The 24419-nt window shown below is 41.3% G+C and overlaps 1 protein-coding gene across 14 annotated transcripts in view; it reads left to right on the top strand.

Moving 5' to 3' along the window:
- AAK1 (AP2 associated kinase 1) overlaps positions 1–24419 on the top strand; it is a 224210-nt gene that overhangs the window by 149914 nt on the left and 49877 nt on the right. For 12 of the 14 annotated variants that reach the window (XM_066267314.1, XM_066267304.1, XM_066267313.1 and 9 more), the window contains exons 6-13: positions 5829–5950; positions 7218–7299; positions 8148–8280; positions 11147–11250; positions 13149–13228; positions 17577–17731; positions 19073–19377; positions 22481–22747. In XM_066267314.1, coding sequence (XP_066123411.1) covers positions 5829–5950; positions 7218–7299; positions 8148–8280; positions 11147–11250; positions 13149–13228; positions 17577–17731; positions 19073–19377; positions 22481–22747 — 1248 coding nt within the window. The remainder of the gene's footprint in view (positions 1–5828; positions 5951–7217; positions 7300–8147; positions 8281–11146; positions 11251–13148; positions 13229–17576; positions 17732–19072; positions 19378–22480; positions 22748–24419) is intronic. The other 2 variants (XM_066267309.1, XM_066267308.1) reach the window with 1 other exon arrangement.

Genomic DNA, 24419 nt, shown 5'->3' with positions numbered 1-24419 from the left:
TGTGAGTTTTGGCAACTGAGTTCATTGCCAAAAACAAAGTCACTATGCAAATATTCTGAAACTTTGAGAAGATGGTGTCAATATCCAGTTGGTTCTTTTCCTTCCTAATCTCATTTAATCCCTCTTCGTCCTAACCTACACCTGGCTCTATTCACCTCACACTTGGACGATTGCACCTGCCCTCATTGTATCCTTTCCTTTTCTCCCTCATCTGTCACCATGCTGAGCTTCCTAAAACACTTCTTTTTATCTGCTCCTGTTAAAAATGCTGAGTAGCTCCCTAGTGGCCTTCTTCAGTTTGCCCTGTCTGTTTCTCTGGTCTTCTCTCTTGCTCTCTTCTCTTTTTCCAGCCTGGACTGCCGTGTTCCTTAATTGCATAGTGCTCATCAGTGCAGTGGGTGATGGTATAGTCCCAGCAGGCAGGCAGCCTGAGCCCAAAGCCTGCCCTTCCAGTCTTGTGGCCTCAGGTATGTTAGAAAGGGGCTCTGTTTTCTCATCTATTAAGTAGGGACAAAAAGGCTTTGTAAGAATTTCCTAAAATACTGTAGGTTGAAGTGTATGGGGGAGTGTCTAGCACATAGTAAGTGCTATTAGTTGCTGATACCATTGTTGTTATCACTCCTGCTCCTGTGGTTCCTTTGTTCCTGTTACTAGTTTCACTTATCTAAGGCCTTCACTCCTCCAAGGCCCAGCCTTATCTCATCTCCCCATTCATAAGAGCGCTAACCCGTACTCTGTCCAGTCAGATGTTTCCAGTTTTGTTTGTAGTTTCAGTGACCAGCACAGAGCTGTTCCAGCGCAGAGGTCTCCTCTGTGCCTCAGACACCTCAAACATGCTCCCATCTCAGCACCATGCTGGCTGCTCTGCTTGGAATGCGCCTCCCTCAGGTGGTCCATGGCAGCTCCCTTCTTCATTTTGGTCTCTGCTCCCACATCAGAGAGACTTTCCCTGACTGCTAATTACAGTAGCATCCCTCTTCACCTTACATATGTTTAATCTGCTGGGTTTTTCATAACATTCATCACTACTGCAGAATTATTTTCTTATCCTCAACTGGACCCTGAGTTCCATGAGAGGATAAACTTTGATTTGTTCCCAGACTTATCCCCAGAAACTAGAATAGTACTTGGCATGTAGTATGAGTTCAGATGCGTTTCTTTAATAAATGGGAATAGGAAGTTATGTTTATATAGGTAAATTGATGGTTTGCATTCATGTACATTCTCTTACGTGCTTCATAACAACAGTGATAGAAACGTTATCAGCTTTACTTTGCAGATGAGAAACAAGCCCAAAGAGCTTTAAAGCTTCATCCAAGGTCAGACATCTAAAGTAGTCCCTGAGGTCTTCTGAACCTTAAGTTCAGTGTGGTTGCCATACATTATGCTCTCTGTTAAGTGTTTGGGTGAGGATGGTGGTGCTGCTGATGGAGGGAAGCTGCCAGCTTGAGCATGGAGGTTTTTACAGGTGTCACAAGTTATAGGAATAGACCGCTGCCAAGTAATTTCACTTTTGTAATCTCATTTGTGTCTCCTTGCAAAGTAGCAGAGTAGAGATTGTTTTTACCTGCTTTGATATTTCTTTAATATTGATAAAGCTTTCTCCCCACTGATATTTCTGGCTCTCTTGTATAGTTTTGTACACACCCTAAGTTTACCTGGTTTTCCTGTTAGTTGTATACGATGTTATCTTTCTGGGAGGGAGACAAGCAGCGGTGAACTCGATTGGACATAGTACAACTCCTGAGTGCTGCCACTCTACAACTAACCAGAAATACCAGCCTAGTTTTTAAGGTAGCCCCCCCCCCCCACCAATGTGCCTTATCCTTATTCTGTCCTTTGTCTATTAAATTCTTCTCCTTCATCCCAAACACCGATTCTGGTTCCTAGAACTATGTTGTTTGTGTTTTGACGTGAATTAACTTTTCAGTTTTCTAGATTATATATTACAGCATTAAAGCATAGAAACTGATTTGGGAAGGGACTGCACCCATATAGTAGGAGGAGCGTTCTTTCACATGAACTCTGTAAGATGCATGAGACTGCCTGACCAGGCGATGGCACAGTGGATAGAGCATCGGACTGGGATGCAGAGGACCCAGGTTCAAGACCCTAAGGTCGCCAGCTTGAGTGTGGGCTGGCTCATCTGGTTTGAGCAAAAGCTCACCAGCTTGGACCCAAGGTCGCTGGCTCGAGCAAGGGGTTACTCGGTCTGCTGTAGGCTCGCAGTCAAGGCACATATGAGAAAGCAATCAGTGAACAACTAAGGTCTTGCAACGAAAAACTGATGATTGATGTTTCTCATCTCTCTCCGTTCCTATCTGTCTGTTCCTGTCTATCCCTCTCTTTGACTCTCTCTCTCTCTCTGTCCCTGTTTAAAAAAAAAAAGATGCATGAGACCAGGGAGAAAGATTATTGCAGAATGATGCTGCATAAGGGATCTACAGGTACCTATGTGTGTCAAATACTAGACCAGTTATAATGTAATTATAGACTAGAGGTTAACAGACTTTTCTGTAAAGGACCAGTTAGTAAAATTTTAGCCTTGTTGGCCCTATAGTCTCTGTCTCAACTGCGCTCTGAAAGCAGTCATAGAATAAAGGATAGAAAGTGGCTTGGTTTGATATGAGGGTCTTACTTTGTTGACTCCTCCTAAAGTTTTGTGGATTTTGTAGGGTGGCCATGGAAGGTTTTACTGAGGAGTGGGACTTTAAGAATGACTAGGATTTGACTGGAGCAGAGCAATCGAATAAAAGGACAAACTAGGCAATATAGGCATTATTAGGAGCCACTGAAAAATCATCCTGACTAGTATTTATTCATTGGTTCCTCATTGACTAGAGTCCCATTATAGGGGCATATATGAACCCAAAGAACTAAGGTAACCCTGTTCTTTGGCTGGTACCCAGTCCCTTGGGGTATTATCGTTCCCCCTACCAGTGTTGGGAGGGTGGGCATGGGAGCCTTGAACAATTGCTCTGTTTCTAAACTGCTTTCTGCCTGTCCCCTGGAGACTTAGATTGCCTAGGTGCATTTTCTGGCTTTATTACTGTGAATCTCATTTTCCCATCTGTAAATGGGGATATTATTATGTTGTTATTATGAGGATTGTGTGAGATAATTCATGTAAAATGGTGATTATGGTAGTGCTCATAATAGTAAAAGTTCATTAAGTGGTAGTTGTTGTTCTTATAACCTCTGAATTAGATTGGAAATAATAGTGCTGCTTTTTTGGAATTATTTTAGATTCTTAAAGTGAGTGTTTGTTCAAGATGGTTTGACTGTTTCATTTTGTATAATTAGATTAAACTGGTGGGCTTTTTTAAAAAAAAACGCTGTAGGTGGTAAAAATATTTGCCTGCCTAGCTTTGTCTATGGGGAGCAAGTCTCCCCTAAGACTTAATCACAAGAGCCAAGCATATCCACACAAATTAATGCTCATAGTTTACACTGCCTATGTGGCTAAAATCCCCAAGGTTAAAATTCTAGATGAACGTGATTATAGGTTATTAGTGCCCCAGGTGCAGAAATATATCTTTTATGGGAGAACAATAGACTTTAAACTCAGCCTTAAAGGCTTCCCACAGATTAATTCCAAGGAGGATGAGTTAGCAACAATAGCAAGGCACTGTACAACACCACCATGAGTGAGACTCAGTAGGAGTAAGAAACAACAAACTGTACAATCAATTTGCAGCGACATCTTTAGGTATTGAATTTGCAGATACAGACTATAAAATAAACATGTTATATAATATAATTTTTATAAGAATTTAAGTATAGCCTTACCAGGCAGTGGTGCAGTGGCTAGAGCATCAGACTGGACACAGAGGACCCAGGTTCAAAACCCCAAGGTTGCCAGCTTGAATGTGGGCTCATCTGGTTTGAGCAAGGCTCAAGGTCGCTGGCTTGAGCAAGGGGTCACTCGCTCTGCTGGAGTGCCCCCCCCCCGTCAAGGCACATATGAGAAAGCAATCAGTGAACAACTAAGGTGCTGCAACGAAGAATTGATGCTTCTCATCTCTCTCCCTTTCTGTACCTATCTGTCCCTCTCCTTGTCTCTGTCAAAAAAAAAAAAAAAAAAAGAAAGAAAGTATAGAAACAAGAGACTATCATAATTGACCAGATCTTTTTTAAAGATTTGGTAGTAATAATAGGACATTTGGTGGCTCCTATCTTATCTTGACAGACTGACATAACATGCACGCACACATACAAACCCAGTATTGTATGTGTTTCTGTATTTTGATTTATTCCCTTCAACCAACGCTTCTGTACCAAGCATTGTGTGAGGCACTGATAGAGAAGACTACAGGTACCTATGCTTTGTCCTTCAGGGGCTTATAGTCTACTTTTGCCTTTGTTTTCCAAGGGTAATCAGTCTTTGAAAGGCTGAAGACAAAAGACAATGGAGACAATAGACTTATTGGTTTAACAAGATTTTTTGGCTGCCATTTTACTATCTACACAGAGCAGATCTGTCCTCCAGCATATCAGTCAACTGACTTTGTTACTGGTATTTGGGTTCTTGGGTCCCCAAGATAGAAATCGAGAGGGAGCCCCAGAAATATTTCTAATCAGATTTTATTCAGCTTATGCTCAAGTACAAGGGAGACAGTCCCAAGAAAAATACGGTTTCAGGCTGCTCTTTGAATGGCTTGGAGGTGGAGGCTTTTATTGGCAAGAGAGGGAAGGGCTCGCCAAATTTTGAGCAGAGATCCACATTTTCTATGTGAGGACTAGATAAATGGAGTTAGAAGGAAAATAAAATTCTGCTGTTTTTTCCAGTAAGGAGTGATGGGGTGATGACATTCATTCATTCATTCATTCATTCATTCATTCATTTTGGATGGTGCCATTCTAGTGCTGGGCTTATCTGGCCATCTGGCATCTTTGGGATCCTGGTGAGGGGCAGCGGGTGCGCCCAATTCTACAGTTTTTCTTCTTCTGGCTATCTGGTATTTTTGGGATCCCGGCTCAGGTACCTGTGCTGTCTCAAATTCACCTTTATCAAAAAATAATACATCTTGAGTACAGTGCTGCTTGCTGTGTTGGGATTACTTCACTGGCAGAGTCCTTTGATACCAGGATTTTTCTCGGTTCTGGCCTCTTTAGGTTCCCTTCTATCTAGAACTGCCCGAAGAATTTATATATAAGAGACAAGAATAATACTTTAACAAGAAAATGGCACATTTGCTCATAGCTCTTTAATCACTTTGAGAAGTAACTAAAATATAGCAAATATTTATTAATTCTGAAAATCTTAGCTTGTTGTAGTCAAGATACTGATACATGTGTTTACAAGACCCAAGTGAAATAATTGATGTCAGGAGAATGAAATACTGAAGAAACATAGGAAAGGAATGATATTTGTCCAAGAGGGGCCTGAGGAAGCCTTCAAAAGGAGGCGGCATTTAATCTGGAGTTTGAAAGAGGAATGGGAATTTGAGAGTTGGGAAATGGTGGGGATTGTAGAGAGCATTCTAGACTGACAGAAGAACATAACCAAAGATGTAAAGGCTTGGAAGTATAAGGACTGTTTCTGCAGAGGTAAGAAGTGTGGCTGGAAATGGAAAAATGAGACTCTTCCTTCCCCATTGTGCAGTTGCCTCTTTTTGCCCCCTCCACTCTCATTTCCCCCTATTACTATGCGTCTTGTTTTGTTCCATTTGGGGTGACCCCTGTTGATATACTTGAAGAATAACTTTCCTGTACACATTAATAGGATTATTAGAAATAAAACGTTTTATTTATGTGAATGAGAACCAAAATTTCACACACATTACTAAATGACATCTTGGAATGAATGGTTGGGGAATGTTTTTCAGGTCGAAAATATCCTCTTGCATGATCGAGGCCATTACGTCTTGTGTGACTTTGGAAGCGCCACCAACAAATTCCAGAATCCACAAACTGAAGGAGTCAATGCAGTAGAAGATGAGATTAAAAAGTAAGCTTTTCCTCCTTTCTTGGAGTTTTGTCCATGATGATGTCAGCAACTTTCAGTTATGGATGAGAAGGGCAGGGTGAGAAGACAATGATGCTAGTCAGTTGCACCTCATGTTAGCAGTAGGGTTGTTTGATTTCAAGTGGAGGATGTGGAGGGGTTTTATAATTATTGGTCCGTAGATTAAAATGAAGGACTTCTGTGGCATTTTATCAGTGGGTCTATGGGCATTGTACATAGATGTTTTGATTTATGTCACATAGCCCTTAAGAAGCTGAATAGAACACATGCCAAAGAAATACTGTGGTGTTTTTCATTGGGATCACAACTATAACATTATTGGTGAGTTGGATGCACTTTACTGAATTCTAAATTGCTGTTTATTCCTTCCTTCTCAAAAAGAGCTCAGTTGCAGTCAAGTGGAGGGCTGAGTAGGGCTGTTGAAGTCTCTACAAATATTGAGTCACTGACTTCCGTGAGCAAAAGCTTCTTTGGTTTGTTACTCCAGTCAGAACCTGCTTTGTTTTTTCAGTTATCCAGAGTGTTGGATTTTCATGGGCAACAGCACTCACTGTTACTACTAGTAATAAATCAGCAGTCTAGCATGCCCACTCATATTCTGATCCTCTCTCTCCTTTCCTGTATCACCCCTGGCAACCAAGCCTGAGGCAGGAGAACTTCTGGTCCAATGCTGTCATGGACACCTAAACTATCCTACCCACTGGGCTGTAGAGATAGTTTCAAGCAGCACAAGTCACAAGCTTGGTAACAGCAAGACACTCCTTTTAAAGATGAGCTCATATTCCTCTGTCTTGAGCCAAAGATAAGAAAAAAACTGTTGGGCCATCCCTAATCCAACAGCGAAGATCCACCCACCTTCCAACCCACCAGGGCCCGTTTACTGCTGTTCTTCAAAGTGTCCCAGCCATTATGATTGTCCCAGCCAGTATGACATCTCTGTGTCAAGCTACATTATAAAGGGATTACTATTTTTAAAAACATATCAGCAAAATAGAGTATCAAACAACAAGGATTTATGGGAGAGCTTTTACAGTTTATTTAATGCCAGCATCTGGGTCCCTACAATGCTCTTAGATTAGGACTGCTGCTAGAGGGCCATGGGTGTATACCAAGGATAGCTTTTTATTTTATCTTGTTCTCTTCTGCAGATTGCTCCTAGGGTACTCCAGTATTTAAAGTATTTCTGCTACCCCTGGTCTTTAATTATATCATTGACATATTTAACAAAAAATAAATCTCTTGATTGTAGATACACAACGCTGTCCTATCGAGCACCAGAAATGGTCAACCTGTACAGTGGCAAAATCATCACTACGAAGGCAGACATTTGGGTAGGTGTCAACTAACATCCATGTTTCAGATATTAGCAATCTTGACTGTAACTTTCCAGATTCAATCCTGACAGTGCCATAGCAAGAGTAGCACTGTACCATATTGTTGCCTACTTATCCTTTGGGGCTATTCTTTACTCAGGTTGACCAACCACTGCTTCTTGAAGCATGTCAAAGGAAATTACTTTAGAGCTTTTGAGAATTATTCAGGTGACTTGCATATTATTTAGGTATTTGTCACATATACTGGTATGTTACTAGTTCTTAGGAGCAAAACAGCTGAAATTCTTATTCTTTATTGGCGCTCAATTTGGTAATGATAGTAGAAGTAATGTAACTCAGCATTTTATAGTGGCATTGAGTTCTAAGTTCAAATTATTATCAAGGGGCAGTACCATATTTCCCCATGCATAAGACACACGTTTTTTTGAAAAATTTGGGGTCTAAAAACTAGGTGTCTTATACAGTGGTTATAGATTTTTTTTTTACTTGCATTTTCTGCTTTTTGTGCTTGTTTTTGCGCTCATTGTTGAAGACTGATTCGTCATCAGACACAGATGAGAACAAGCTAATGGATGGGAGTTTTGACAGTGATGAGGAGTTGTATGAATTTTATGATGAATAAAACTTGAGTTCAATAACTTTATGTAATACATTTTTCCTCCAAATTTCGGGTCCCAAAATTAAGGTGCGTCTTATACATGGGATTATCTTATACATGGGGAAATACAGTACATAGTTTTTATATCTGCTAGTAAATGTGGATGGTGCCAGTATCTCTCAGTAGACCCATCTGCAGTTATGGTAAATAAGCTACCAGTAGCAATCTGCTCTCTTTATTTTTTTAGGCTCTTGGATGTTTATTGTATAAATTATGCTACTTCACTTTGCCATTTGGGGAGAGTCAGGTGGCAATTTGTGATGGAAACTTCACAATTCCTGATAATTCTCGATATTCCCAAGATATGCACTGCTTAATTAGTAAGTATTTCAAGTTTCTAGTTTTATATTTTTATCTCTAATCTCTAGGAATGAATTGGAGGATAAAGGAAGTGATGTGTTGGGTACAAAGATAAAAGAAGTCAGTTGATAATGGATGGTCACTCAAACATAATATAACAATATCTAGTGAGAGTGCAGGGTTTTTTGGTTTTGTTTTGTTTTGCTAGAAATCTAAACTCTGTTTTACACCTGAGTCAGCCACCTGAGCAGAAATCCTAATTGTGGTTTGAGCGGTATAATACTGCTCTGTTGTTATCTTGCAGTCTGTGTGAAAGCTCTGGTACTAAAGGAGTCCAGCTGACTCATATCAAGTGATAAGAAATTTATCTTTACAAAGCTGGAAGCAGCTAAAATTAAAATGATTGCAGTGCATTTGCTGCAGTAAATACATAATTAAGACTGTATAACTATGGAACTAGGTTTTTCCTCTCATTTAGGTTAATTGCTGCATTTTAATAACAAGTATTTAAACTCACTGCTTTATTTAAAGTGTTTTTTTAAATTCCTCACTTTTTTGCATCATCTTGGTAAGCATATGTACTAATGTTCCTTAACCAGATGGTAGAACAAGCAGTCTTTGCATAAGCCCTTGTACTAAGATGCTAAAGAAACAGTAATTGTTTTTATTATCTTTTTACATCAGTGAAAACATGTAGCATCTAAATTTTAACCATTATGGATTATAAATCCTGAACAACCCAGTTTGGGTCTTGGGTGGGGATGCTCTGGAGAAAATAGAAGCCACTGAAGGAAGGATCATCTGACATTTGGTGAGGGCCTACTTGTACATCATCGAATTCTTAAAACCTTATATAGTAAATATAATTATCCTTATTATGCAAATAAGGAAACCAAAGGTGAGAAAGTATGAGTAACTTACTCAAGTTAACATTGTTTTAATTTTAAGTGACTGCCCATTCCATTGTGCCAGTTTTATCAATCAACCTCTTCCATTTATTAACAAAAAAGTGTGGAAGGGTATTTAAAGGAGTGAAGTGTAGCATTTTATGGTTATTGGAGATTGTTTTCAGAGGTAACGTGTTATTTGTATTCTAGAGTTATAGCTATTTAAATGAGATTGGAGGGAAATATGAGAAAATGGCCCAATTTTATGCTAGAATGATTAGATTTTTTGTAATAATTTTTTTAAACAATTGTGCGGCAAATTCATATTAGGAAAAACAACTCTTTAACATGACATCTTTATTAACTTGGATCTATTTCAGTTTGCAAACTCTGTGAAGATTCTTTTTCATCCTAAACTCATCGGTCTAAAATTAAATTTACTGTTGTCCCCACATTTCATTTTACTCCCAATTCAAGTTTTCCCTCTCTTTTCAGTTTTTATCAGTGGTGTCACAATTAAAGCCTGGATGATTGAAATTTAAGATTTTCTTTGAATTTGCCTAGGAAGAGTATTTCCTAGGTGGCATTAGTTCTTTCTTTGGCGTTTTCTGTTTTCATTACATTCTCTGCATTCTCATCACTGTGTATACAGACTCTCAGCTCCTGCTGAGAGTAGTAGTGGATTACCTCCATACACTCTCTCACGTCCTTCTTCAGTCTATCCAAAACACCTTCACCACAAGATTCATATTGTATAATATGCCTATTCAGCAAACTTCATGGCCACAGTAGGGCCCAGATTCTTAGGTTGGCATTTAAGATCCTTCATATTCTTGTTCCACCCCAACCCCCAACCCCCAGCCAGCCTTATGTCCCTGTCCTCTCTGACAAGGAACTCTATGCGCTAGCCTTTTTGGCTGCTCTGTTTCCTTGTAACAAGGCCTTCTTTTGCCTTTCTCCAAGTCTGTCTTTGCTGAGACTATTTTCTCACCTGGTATGTCATTTTCTCTGCTTTCCCATGATTGACTAAATTCTTTCCTGCTTTCAAGGGCCAGCTCAAGTGCTGCATCTTCTGCAAGCCCTTTACAAGAATGCAGCCTCAGCAGTTTTTTCTAAACTTAGTGTCTAAACCATTCATTTGATTTCTTAAGCAATAAGTTGCCTTGCATTGTTGTTTACATATGTATGTGTGTGTGTGTGTGTGTTTGTCTGTCTTCTCAAAGATTTCTTTCCTGAGGATTTTTCCAGCTTCAGAAAGGCAGCTGGAAAAAGACAGATGGTCTATAGATCACAGTAATAGTAGAGATGCATTTGTTATTTTGTGATTTCTTTTAGATTTGAAACTAGATTAGCTCTCCAACAAAAATAAATTCATGAAATTTGAGTTTTTGTTCTAATTCTCAAGAATAATCATTTGTGGTCTTGGCAGTTTAGCTTAGTCGGTTAGGGCATTGTCCTGAGATGCCAAGGTTGTGGGTTTGATCCCCGGTCAAGGCACTTATGGGAAGCAACCAATGAATGCACAACTAAGTGGAACAATAAATAAATGCTTTTCTCTCTCTCTCCTTCTTTCTCTCTTTCTCTTCCCCTTCCTCTCTAAAATATCAATCAATCAATAAAAGAATAATTAGTTGTTTAGCAAGATTATATGAACCAAGGAGGCCAGGAGCAAGACCGTGTAACTTCCTAGGAACCAGAATGTGAAGGGAGCAACTTTCATAGTGAGAGTTTGTGTCCCTGTTGTACAAAGAACCGAGTACAGACTTCCAGTATCTTTGTTACAGTTTTTAAAATTTTGTTATTTTCTTGTGGATATTAAAATTTTTAGGAACGTGAGAGCTTCCTTTTCTGAGAGCAGAGGGAAAAGGACAGACTACACTATCTGACCTTTGTGAGAAAATAATTAAAACAACAAATTTTGGTAATAGAGAAACTATGCTTCCTAGCTAATGTACGAACTGTTAGGATCGTATTAAATGAGTTCACATGTTTGTCTTAGGGTATATGTTGGAACCAGACCCTGACAAAAGGCCGGACATTTACCAGGTCTCCTACTTCTCATTTAAACTACTCAAGAAAGAATGCCCAATTCCGAATGTACAGGTATGTGAAAGGTGCTTTTTAGGGGAAGTAAACATTATTGAATTGTCATTTAGAATTCCTGGGGTGTTAATCAGCTGTTTAGTGAATGTAGATATCCCTTGCTTTATCTAGTAGGGGTCATTCAAGCAAAACTAACTATGAAGCAACTCCTATAAATAGAATCCAATTCTCCCATAGAATTTAATTATAAAACTGAAACAATTGCACTGGAAAAAAAAAAAGAAATGCCCTAGGGACTAAGTGAACTCTTTGGGTGAAGATCGACCAAACTTTCGTCTTGCTGATTTTCAGTTTCCTACGAGCCACAAGCTCATTAGGCAGGCTGCTCTCCTGAGACGAGGCCCTGGACTTGCCCCCACACCAGCCAGAACTGAAGCCCCCTGTCCTCTTTCTCCTTCACTGCCTCAGAGCTTTCTTGATTTTGCTTCTGCTGTTGGCCTTCTGTGACTCACACTCCTTTTCTTCTATCCCCTCTTCACAGACACACATCAGTTCATAGGAATGTTTTTTACATTTAGAAATTCTAAACTGTGCTCTCACAGTTTCAGAGTATGATTCTTGCACACACCCTTTTTACAGTCTTGGCATTTTTTCATGTCACAGTATAAGCCAGCTCTCCTGAATATTTTACTGGTAGATGCCGTCATAAGTTCTAATCTGAAATTTCCTGCTTCTCCAATAATGAACTTCTAATATCATTTTGAGGGGTAGTAAATAACTCTACTTTTACTCTCACATGTGGATCAGAGGTGGGGAGCATTCAGATGGAGGTCAGGATATTGGATCTATCACTTATAAGACTGAGTCAGAATGTAGCTTGACCAGTCAGGCTCCCTAATAGAAGAGCCTTCTGACTGAGCTGTGAGCACCTGCTTCCTGAGAGACAATCTCATCCCTGAAGGAGGGAGAGCAAGGGTGAGCCAGGCAAGCTCACAGTTTTCTCTGTCTTATCAGTCACATAAGTGGGAGAGGGAATACTTGGAGGGTAAAAGAGAAGCCAGGAGACATTTTCTGCACAAATAACCCTTACCTGGAAAACGGGAAGGAAACTGGACATTCATACAGTTTCATTACTAGTATTCTGTTTGCCATGTTTCCCAGAATAAAATGTACAAGGGATACTGTACAGTAACCTAACACAGTCGTGTTTACTTTACTATCCCACTTTTCCATTCATAAAATTAGATAACAGGAAATATAATTGGAAGCATTCAGATTGGTAACTAGTTTTTAGTAAGCCAGCTTCACAAGTCTCAAGTCATTTGATACTTGCTCAGCAGTGGTAAGCAGTGGTCTTGTGGTTAGGGGCTGCTTGTGCTCCCTTGAGAGATGGTGTTAGATGAATGGTGCAGAATCCAAGCCAGAGGGGCTCTGGCTGGCTTGTGGACTGAGTAGTGCCTCGTGCAGGAAAGGGGTGCTGGCTCAGCAACTGGACATGCTATGGCTGTGGTCTTCTCCCATCATTCTAGTTAGAAGGGTGAATGCACCCTGGTTTGGCGCACTAATCAGCTCTAACGTCTCTAATATCTAGCTGAGAGCTTTAACGGTAAGAGGTTACAGACATCTCTTTCTATTCTTTTCATAACCTCACTTCTAAGCCGTGCTGTGGGGAAATTAGGGTATTGACATCAAGCCTCAGTGACTTCAGCCACACAAAGGTTGAGAAGGATGGTGGAGGAGCATGCTGCATACAGGCTGCTCTGTCCTCTCCTCAGATACTTTCCTCCCTGACTGGGGTTGAGCTCAGTGGGACATGCTTTGGTTAACTTCCCGATCAGGGTCTTGATGCCACTCTGGAGGAATCTCAGCACATATTTCCATCAGCCCAGTCATGCTGGTTATTCTTTTATAAAGAAATCTGTGATGTCCTTTTTAAATTTTTTCTTTCAATTCTGTAGAACTCTCCCATTCCTGCAAAGCTTCCTGAACCAGTGAAAGCCAGTGAAGCAGCTGCAAAGAAGACCCAGCCAAAGGCCAGGTAAGAAATGCCTTATTGGGTACCTGTTGTCCTCTGTCACCTCTGTAGCAGGGGAAGTTGCCAGGTATTTCTTGATTCTTCGACTGCCTTGGCCAAGAGGCCGCACAGCACAAGAAAGCCAGCCCTGTCTCCTCTGTGCAGAAGCTATCCTTTGGGAGTACAGGAAGAATATAATGAAATACAGTGATCTGCATTTGAAAGGGAATCAGAAACTCCACAGCTGTTTCCTTTGCTTGGGAATAGGCGCAGGGGCATTCAGAGATGAGGCAACAGCAGACTTTAAATATTGCCAGTACAAGAGTGTCTAAAACAGGTGTCCTGCCCTTTGTTTAGCCTCCCTCAGCACCCTAGCCCTCCACCTCCCTTTCCTTTTTTACTCACCATGGCCCTGGCCACATTGGGAAAGTATAGGTCAGAGCATGGAGTCCATGAATAGCCAAAGAGCCTGTGGGTCTTAGCTAATCACATTCTGTATAACCTAGGGTCTTCCAAGAAGCAGATGCTAAGAGAGGACTAAAGAAGCTAGGATTTGGGAGGGGGAAGAAATGCCCCTGTGAAAGAAAATAGAGAGGGAGCCAGAAAAGGCTGGGAGAGCCATCAGAAGGCAAGATAAGTCTGACCCAGACAAAGTGGGGAGAAAGTTGGGTCAAATGACCTAAAAATTGCCACACAATTTAAGGAAGCCAATGGTATCAGGAAATCCTGAGTCAAAAGTCAGCTACCAGCCTGACCCGGGGTGGCGCAGTGGATAAAGCGTCGACTTGGAACACTGAGGTCGCCGGTTCGAAACCCTGCACTTGTCTGGTCAAGGCACATATGGGAGTTGATGCTTCCTGCTCCCCACCCCCCTAAAATGAATAAATTTAAAAAAAAATTAAAAAAAAAAAAGTCAGCTACCAGGCCCTGGCCAGTTGGCTCAGTGGTAGAGCGTCGGCCTGGTGTGCGGAAGTCCCGGGTTCGATTCCCGGCAGGGCACACAGGAGAAGCGCCCATCTGCTTCTCCACCCCTCCCCCTCTCCTTCCTCTCTGTCTCTCTCTTCCCCTCCTGCAGCCAAGGCTCCATTGGAGCAAAGATGGCCCGGGCACTGGTATGGCTCCTTGGCCTCTGCCCCAGGCGCTAGAGTGGCTCTGGTCGCAGCAGAGCGACTCCCCGGAGGGGCAGAGCATCACCCCCTGGTGGGCAGAGCGTCGCCCCCTGGTGGGCGTGCCAGGTGGATCCCGGTCGGGCGCATGCCGGAGTCTTTCTGACTGTCTCTCCCCCTTTCCAGCTTCAGAAAAATACAAAAAAAAAAAAAGTCAGCTACTAGAAGAGTCCCGTGTCTCTACCTTACTTAATATCTCTGAGGTTAGGATAGTAAGACTGGGTAGCAGCAGCCTATGGAAAGCGTGGCCTCAGGGCAAACACAGGTAGCAATGGATTTCAGGAGCACAGCAGCTGGGACACTTGGTATTTTGTACCCCTTGTATTTGAAAGTCTGCAGGATACATCCTCATGACTGCTTTGCCTTCCAAATGGCAGATTTGGAGGGTAGTCCCAGAGAAATTTATACCCTTCTTTTTTCTGTCACACTCCCATGGCAATGAAACATTAGCAGCAAATTATCAACAAAATATTCCTAGATGGGAATATGTGAATTTTTATAGAACAGTAAAATAACTTCCACGTTAAAAAGAAATTCTTGACTATTTATAGACTGCCTATTGATTTGGCTCCAGAGCAATGAGATTTTGGTTTTTACAAATTTAATGAACTATACTATGTTGTTACTTTGTAGTTTGTTTATTTCTTGTATAAGTCTGCCATTCTCACCCCTGGGAATTGCTTCTGGGGCTTATTTAATTGCTTAGTATTTTGGGTTTATGGCCATCTGTACTAGGCCCAAAAATGGTATGTCCTGGCTAAGTATACATTTATAAAAATGATAACAATGACTAACATTTGACTGGTATTCTTGTGTAAAATAGATAAAGTAGTACCTGTATCATCAGACAGATTTGAAAATCAAATGCATAAATGACCGTGAAACTGTTTTATAAACTGTAGAGTGCCCAAACTATTAGTTCGTATGGAACTCAATAATGCTGCGGGAGTACACAGATGTGATAGCCAAGAAATTTGGGTCCAGGTCATTCTCTCTATAATTTAAGTGTTTCATTTGCATTATCATATTTACTCCCCAGTCCTGACAGATGAGTTTTTCTAAATCTATTTTTAAAGTGGCCACTATTCATTGAAGCACTATTTACACCAGATACCATAGGAAGGCACTTTACATAAATAAGATGGCTTTTTCCTCCTTTAAAATAAACCTATGAGGTTGTTGTTATTTTCATTTTACAGATGAGGAACAGACTCAGAATTGTATGTTGTCCAAGGCAGTTAGTTGCAATGCAGTTTGTAAAAGACCCAGACCTCTGTCTCCCATGCTCTTTCTACTTGTCACACAGAGGACAACTTAGAGTCAGATCTCCTGGCTTCACGGTCTGTGTTTGCATGTAACATATTGAGACCCATACAAACTGATAGTTCAGGCACTCTGCATTTTATTAAATGGTCTCACAGACGTTGATGCATTCAGTGTTCACATCTGCCTCCTGACGTAGGTATTTTCTCCATTTCACATTCTCACATTTTCAACAGCTGCCCTATTTCCCTTCCCACCTCCCTTTACCAGATTATATCCTTCCCAAATGTGATAGCTTTTATATTACCAGTTAACTATCCTCTAGCATAGCAATTTTTCAACTGGTGTGCTGCAAGAATTTTTAAGACATGCAATACCTGTTTAGTCAGGGACACTGACCTCTTTTTCCTTAGATTGTCAAATAAAAAAATGACAACAGCCAACACAACAGTAGCCATTAGTATGCGTGAATCAAAATTATACCTGTTTTTTTTGTCAGATTAGCAAAAAATATATTTTTTGGAATGCTGCAGATTTTTAGTAATTAGTTGATGTGAGCCGTGAGATGAAAAAGGTTGAAAATTGCTGCTCTAGCAAGATGCTAGTGAAAAGCCTCAGGGTCCAAAATGGAATACCTTTGGAGGTATGTCATGGGGAAGGACATGGGACCAATCACTTTGCTTCCCGGTTTGCATTTCATAGAGGCTGTACCAGACATGTTTTGAAAATATTCATGAAGCTTGTTTATTTTGGCCTTAACTTCAGCTATACTGCCTAAAGTGCATTTTCAAAGGACAACTGCTCTGATCTGAGTTGGGTAGTAGCCAGCTGCCTGGACTGCTCTAAATGAATGGAAGTCAGCACCTGGAGTTTAGCACCATAATGAGAAGAAAGTGGACCACACAGCAGTGCTCCCCATATTAATTTGGGTTAGATTTGGCTATGAGTTATGGAAAGTCCAAAATTACAGTGGCTTATGTAAGATAAAATTTTTTTTCCTCAGAAGTAAACAAAGTCTGAAGGTAAGTAGTCCAGGGCTGGTAGGGCAGTTCTTGTCCACGAAGCCCGCAGGTGCCTGGCTTCTTCAAGTTCACCATGCTACCATCCCTCGGCCATGACCTCATTGACCAATATGGCAGCATCCCTATCCCAAGTAGCAGGATTAAGGAATGATTAAAGAAGAAAAGAGACAAAGGGCATGTACCAGTTATTTATTAAGGTTTCTAGAAACTGCTGCATACCAGTATGCTTACATCCCACATTAGGCCAGAATTTAGATACATGGCCACACCTGATACAAGAGAGATGGGGCAGTCTGCCTTTTACTCTGGGTAACTTTGTGTCCACTAAGTATTGCATTTCCATGAAAAAAGCAAATACATGTATTGGATGAAGAGGAGTTCCTGTCACACTCCCCAAATCCTTCATCTTGAATTATTTACTTATTCCTTTTAGTTGCCTTATTGGATTAATTTATTTGCATACCTTTTACAACAGAAAGACCATTTGGACAGCTAGTTCTAACCGAGTTTGAGTTCCCTGTACATCTGAAAACCGCCTGCTTCAAAGTGTGTTTTGGGAAATTCTAAGAAGTACTAAGTGAAAGGGTCCCAAGGTCAAATAAATTTGAGAAACACTGCATTCCATATAGTGCTTTCTTGAAGTTCTCTATGTGTATTCACACATGAAAGGTTCAGCTGGAAAGATATCTCCTCAGTATTTTGATCAGTATGTTAGAATTTAATTACCAATGAAACCTTTATTCATAACATCTAGTAACACATAACACCCTCTGGGAAAATGTTGATTAAGCAGATCTGGAAGGTTTGGATGAGTGTGGAGGGGAAAGCTAATTCATTATGTACTCTATCTGCTCCTCCCTAATTAAACACCCACTCCCTTTTTAATAATATGATTCTTTGTTTTTTCTTTTCCTTTTCTAGACTGACAGATCCCATTCCCACCACAGAGACTTCCATTGCACCCCGCCAGAGGCCTAAAGCAGGACAGACTCAACCAAACCCAGGAATCCTTCCCATCCAGCCAGCCCTGACACCTCGAAAGAGGGCCACAGTTCAGCCCCCACCTCAGGCTACAGGTCAGTTCCTGGGGTGGTTTGAAACTTGATACACCTCTTTGTTTTTCTGACTAATAGAGAAGTCTTGGAAAACTGGATACTACTGCTTCAGGAGTGGCATGCAGAGGCACATAAAGAGTAATGGTTTTGGCCCTGGCTGGTTGGCTCAGTGGTAGAGCGTCGGCCTGGCGTGCAGGAGTCCCGGGTTCGATTCCTGGCCAGGGCACACAGGAGAGGCGCCCATCTGCTTCTCCACCCCACCCCACCCCCCCTGTCTCTCTCTTCCCCTCCCGCAGCCGAGGCTCCATTGGAGCAAAAAGATGACCCCGGGCACTGGGGATGGCTCCTTGGCCTCTGCCCCAGGCGCTAGAGCGGCTCTGGTCGTGACAGAGCGACGCCCGGATGGGCAGAGCATCGCCCCCTGGTGGGCGTGCTGGGTGGATCCCGGTAGGGCGCATGCGGGAGTCTGTCTGACTGCTTCCCCGTTTCCAGCTTCAGGAAAAAAAAAGAAAAAGAAAAAGAGTAATGGTTTTCCTTGAGGAGCAAGGGGTGAGCTGTCATTGACATTGTAAGGCAGAGTGCTGGCAAAAGGGAAGGCCTATCATTGACTTCTGCAAGAGATCACCAAGACCACTGAAGCCTGTTCTTTTTTTTTCTATTCTTGGCCCTGATTTTGTGGCTTGGTCCACTCATTCCATTCCTACCTCTTTATTTCATATACTTCTTTTTGCTTTTAAGGAATAAAAAAAAAACCCTTTTTAACATAGAGGAATTGATTCCTCAGTGCTGTCTCTGTCATATCTGTCACCAATCTGTGTTTTGGTATTCTGTTTCTAGTGAGTTCACTGAGTTTAGTTTCATAAATAGGATTGATCCAAATTATCAAGTCACTGAACTCAGCCATCCTTTCCCGTATCAGGAAGCTGCTTTTGGTGAATTTGGTGGCCATCTACTTAAAAGGCATCCAGAGGGGGATTGTGTAATCTATATATAAAACATCAAAGAATGCTTTTATTCTGCAGCATGCCAAGTGCAAAGATGGTGTTTATAATAGAGTAGCAGCCAAGGCTAATTGAATTTGTAGCTAGATACTCAGGATACTGACCAAAGGAGTAGTTGACTATATGGGGTGGTGAATAAAGGAAGTCTTTCTGAAGGAGGCAAGTATAGAACCTTGTTTTGAAAAATATAAAGCACATAGTTTAACAAGAAGGAAGGGCCTTCCAGGTACAAAGACAGTGACGAGCACATGGATTTGGGGATTATCCACTTATTTCCCACTCTTTCTTACTTTGGCAAGAAGGGAAGTCATTTTGTCTGGAAGAATTTGGAGCCCTTATATGAAGTTTATTCTTTTTGCAGGATCGAGCAATCAGCCTGGTCTTTTAACCAGTGTTCCCCAACCAAAAACCCAGCTCCCACCCAGCCAGCCTCTACCACAGTCCCAGCCTAAGCAGCCACAGGCCCCGTCCACCCCACAGCAGACACCTTCCACTCCTGCCCAGGGTCTGCCCAGTCAGGCCCAGGCCACTCCCCAGCACCAGCAGCAACTCTTCCTCAAGCAGCAACAGCCGCAGCAGCAGCCACAGCAGCAACAGCCACCACCACCATCACAGCAGCCAGCAGGCACGTTTTACCAGCCCCAGCAGCAGACCCAGACCCAACAGGTAAGAAGGTGGTCAAGAGTCTGACCTCTGCTTTGTATATCTGAGTCATCAATGTGAAAAGATCCACTGGGTACAGGAATCTGCCTTGGGAAGGCACAGAGAGCCATAAGCGGTCAGATCACTGCTTCTCCCAGATGCAGATACTAAGCGTTGGGTAGTGGAGCAGTCACTTCCGCACTCCTTTCACCTTTCCTCTCAGCCATGGGGGAATCCCTCTCCTGAGTAATCTCAGGAAGGGAGCTAATTCTTAATAACTCTTTCTTTTGTCTAACAACTATAGCACCATTATCATACTGAAACAAAATAACAATTTCTTATCAAATATACAGTACTGTTTAACCCTTTCTCATATCTCATAGTTTAAGTTGGCTTGTATGATTCAGGACCCAAAGTCAATATGTTGTATTTAGTTGTGATATGTTTTTTGTTTTTACTATCTTTTCATGGTTTTTTTTCACATTTTTTACTTTGAAACATATTCATTTATAGCAATTAGTATATCTGTTATCTTTTAATCAGACACCCACTCCCACTTCCCTCCCCACTTTGTCTTTCTCTTTTTTTTTAAGAAACTGGGTCACTTATCCTGTAGAATTTTCCATATTCTGGATTTGGCTGACAGCATCCCTGTGGTGATGTTTAATATATTTCCCCATCCCCCGTGTAAACTGGCAATTTCCTGAGGCTTGCTCAATATTCCATTCAGTTTGTTCTTTGTTTTTCTGGTTATATCACATCAGGGGCATATAATGTCTGGTTGTCCTCTCTTTTAATAATATTAAGATCAATCAGTGGGTTTGGTGTTGTCCATCTGATCTATTCATTAGATGTTCCCCATCAGTTCAGCAGTCATAGCTGATCATTTCCTAAGTCCATTAATTCATTAGAGATGGCAAAATGGTGATATTCCAGCATTCCCTCTTCATTTAGGGGCTGGAATTTATGAAGAACTTTTCATCAACTATTTGATTTCTCTGAGGTACTGTTTATGCAGAAAAGGCAGGATAAATGCATGATCCTTTTCCTGTGTTTACCAGTTTCAGAATGAGCTTGTTCCTTCCTAGTGTCATCCAAAGATGAACAATGAGGTTTTTGTTTTAGTATCATTACGAACTTTTGTATCTTAACATATTTGGTATGTTTCCATGTGTTGTAGTTTTTAAAGTTTTGTCTGTTTTGATGCTCAGATCATCCCAACTTTGTCCAGTGAAGTTTCTTCAAATTGGCTTCTGGGTCTGTAGGCTGCAGCTCCAGTAGTCTTTAGGGTCTCCTTGCTACTATTCAATATAACAAGCTGTTCCAGGTTCATTCTGCCCTTACCCTGGAATCAGCCATTTCCCTACGGAGCTTTGTTTCCTTTTCATGGCAATGGTATTTAGAGACCACAGTCTTGGTGCTAGGGATACTTATTTGCTAATGGGCTGGTTATTATTTTTAGACCTTTTCAGTGGAAAGTAGTTAGGAAATATATATTTTTTTGTTAATAAAATATATACCAGGAATGCAAATTTATATTCCTAATACAGATGTGTAATTACAGGATTTTTGTTTAACTTCTTGGGTTTTATTTTATTTTTTTACTTCTTGAATCTATATTTTTCTAGTCTGGAAATCTTGATTTTTAATAACATTAACAATTACTTAATTGAGTTATAGTTGATAGGTTAAGATAACAATACCAATAGACTTATTGAAAATAATTTAAGATTTGTTTGCCTGTTCTAAATTTAGCACATTATTTTGGGGGGAGTTTGGCTGTTCATTTGACACACAAGTTTCTTTGCTTCATTGTACTTTTGATTTTTAGTTATTGCTTTGTAAATTTTGGTTTAATTTTGTTAAAATATTTACATAGATTCAAAGTTAAATCTGTTGATAGACATTTGGTTGTTTCCAGCATTTTACAGTTATAAATAGGCAGCTATTTACTGACATCTGCTTTTTTTCTAACCCTTTAACTTTGCCCCAATAAGCAAACAGTATCTTTTCAGCTAGCTGTATAATGAAATGACACTATATAGGATGTTCAAAGATAAGAGCTTGACTTTTGTTCATCAGTAGGCTCTTGTTTGAGCTCTATTTGTATGCCTAGCACATAGTCCTTAGTGTGGAATAGGAAGACTTAAAAGAGCCTGACCAGGCAGCAGTGCAGTGGATAGAGTGTTGGACTGGGATGTGGAGGGCCCAGGTTCGAGACCCCGAGGTCACCAGCTTGAGCGCGGGCTCATCTGGTCTGAGCACGGCTCACCAGCTTGAGCCCAAGGTCGCTGGCTCGAGCAAGGAGTCACTCGGTCTGCTGTAGCTCCCCGGTCAAGGCACATATGAGATATCAATCAATGAACAACTAAGGAGCTGCAATGAAGAATTGATGTTTCTCATCTCTCTCCTTTCCTGTCTGTCCATCCGTCCCTATCTGTCTCTACCACACACACACACACACACACACACACACACACACAGACTTAAAAGAAGTTTCTTTATTTTTAGGATGTTTACAAGAAAATATAACTTAATACAATTCATTACCAATATAAAATAAAATGTTATTAAATGTAGTAGTCTGAATATTTTGAATGTTTAAATATGGAGAGTTAATAAAGATAAAGCTATTAGGAAATAATTTTTAGATAGAGATGCCTTTCTTAGCTGGGTTAACATTTAGGTTATTCTTTTCAATGTTATCATTGCTTTATCCTGTTCATCTAGGGAGGTATTTCCATCTTGGCTACTTCCACATCCCTTTATAAAGGGGATTACTTCTGTGACTGGGAGATCATTTATAAGCTTCTGTTATACTCCAGCATATGGAGTCACAGATGTGCGGTGAAATGGACCCCCTCAGGTGAGGCAAAGAACCCACCTGGAAGCCAATCTTCAGCACAGGAGGCAGTGCAGTGTAGTGGGTGGAGCCTGGCAGTGGAAGGTGCTGCTGTCTTAATGCCCTCATGTTCCCCTCATGAGTTTCAGGCTAAGCTAAAAGACTTTTGCCTTCCCTTGCCTTGGGCTCCAGCCTGGTCTTAGTGGTTACCAAGGCATTCGGAATATCATTATGAGACAGGTATTTATTTACCTCCTCATTTCTTTGCCCCTTTCACCTGCTCAGTTTCAGGCAGTACACCCAGCACCCCAGCAGCCAGCAATTGCCCAGTTCCCTGTGGTGTCCCAAGGAAGCTCTCAACAGCAGCTGATACAGAACTTCTACCAGCAGCAGCAGCAGCAGCAGCAACAGCAGCTGGCCACAACCCTGCATCCACAGCAGCTGCTGACTCAGCAGGCCACCCTGCAGCAGAAGCCCACTGTGGCAGCGGTGCAGCAGCCGCAGGCGCAGCCGGCCACAGCCCCGCAGCTGTCCCCTGCGCAGGAGCCAGCGGTGAGAATCAGCCAGCACTCAGCATGACAGAAGAGGAGTATGCAGTGAGGGCTTGGGAAAGAGGCTGTAGCAGCTGGTGTGGCCTCTGGACTGGGGCTGGCTGATTCCCCACCCTTGTGGTTAAAATATTTGATCTTTTCTTGATTTATCCATGATCAGGATAAGGTTTTCTACAGATGACAGAGGTTTTCTAAAAAAATGATTCTAAGCTACTGATGAAGATGAATGTTTTTATTTATTACTTTGAAATTAGGCTGGCAGAAAGAACAGTTCATTATCTCTTGTGTTGAGCAGTCAAGGGCCTAGTAAGATTAGAATTAGTCCCTTTTCCTTCTTCAAGAGGAAGTTTGACCATTGTGGCCTTTTCTGTCTTTGGAGGTTTGTGTGAGTGCCCACATTCACCCTGAGTCCTGTCAGTGTTGTCTATATTCTTTGTCTTGGACGACATTACTGGCCCCTTCAAGTGTACTGTACAGCACCCTTCAAGGGGACCTGCTTGCTTAGGACCATTTGCCATGACCTGATTCCTCTGGACACCAGAGTACCTAAGTATTGTTTGAGCCATCTTACCAATGTAGAAATCAGGCATGTCCATTTGTAGATAATGGCTGAGTATAGATAGCATCAGAATCCCTCCATCCTCTCCTAATAGACCTCTCCTGTTTCATCATTCTCAGGCATGCTGTGCTTTGGCCTTTAAAAGTGCCCTTAATTCTGTGCTCACAGTTTTCTAAGTGATAGCGATAGATGACTTTGTAGTGATAGAAAAAGACATTTTACATACCCAGCCAATAGAGTATTACAGCGACTCTTTTATTCTCAGGGCAGTCCAACTACTAGATGAATGAAGGAGAAGTAGAAAACTGTCCTTTTTTTAAAAATTTATTTATTGACTTGAGAAAGAGAGGGGAAGGAGAAAAAGAAAGGGAGAGAAACATTAATTTGTTCCTATCTGTGCCCTGTCCGAGGACTGAAACTGCATCCTTTGTGTGCTGGGATAATGCTCCTACCAACTGCACTATCTGGCCAGGGCGAAAACCATCTTTTTGAGGATTGATTTCTAATAGAATTTTGTTGACCATCTTAAACCAGAAAACCTACATTCCTTCAAAAGGAAGCAGTGCTGTAAAGAGATTGTTTGAGCCTCAGCTAAGTGTGTGTTTAGTGTCTTTACACGTTGGTTTCTGAAACAACTCAGTCTTCCACAGGCCTGTGGTTGATAGCTACTCTCTTTATTTTTAACAAGAGATGAAGTTCCTCTTGTTAAGTGAAAAGGGGCTTTTAAAAAATTATTATGTGATGTAGCCAGTTGAGATCTTAATTATCTAGTCCAGTCCCCTCATTTAATGGAATTGGAAACTGACGCTCAGCCTAGAAAGTATTACCTGAGGCACACAGACTGATAGCAGAGGAATTGAGACAAGGACAGAAGATCCTGATCTGGGTTCCAGGATGATAATATTAACAGATCCTCATCCAGGGGGGTGAAATGATCGACTGCCACTGACCACAGTTCTTGTGAGGCTCTTTCTGCTTTCCCTGGACAGAAGCATCCACTCTCTTGGGAATGAATTATGAGCCTTCTCCCTGTTCTTTGACTGATAAAATGTTTTGACCACTACGCTCAGTGGTAATTGGTTAAGGGGATGGAGAGGGAACAGGAGCAGAACAT

The sequence above is a fragment of the Saccopteryx bilineata genome, chromosome 3 (assembly GCF_036850765.1).
Source record: "Saccopteryx bilineata isolate mSacBil1 chromosome 3, mSacBil1_pri_phased_curated, whole genome shotgun sequence".
NCBI lineage: Eukaryota > Metazoa > Chordata > Mammalia > Chiroptera > Emballonuridae > Saccopteryx > Saccopteryx bilineata.
Note: the sequence above shows the minus strand (reverse complement) of the source record. Positions and strands in the feature narration are given on the sequence as shown.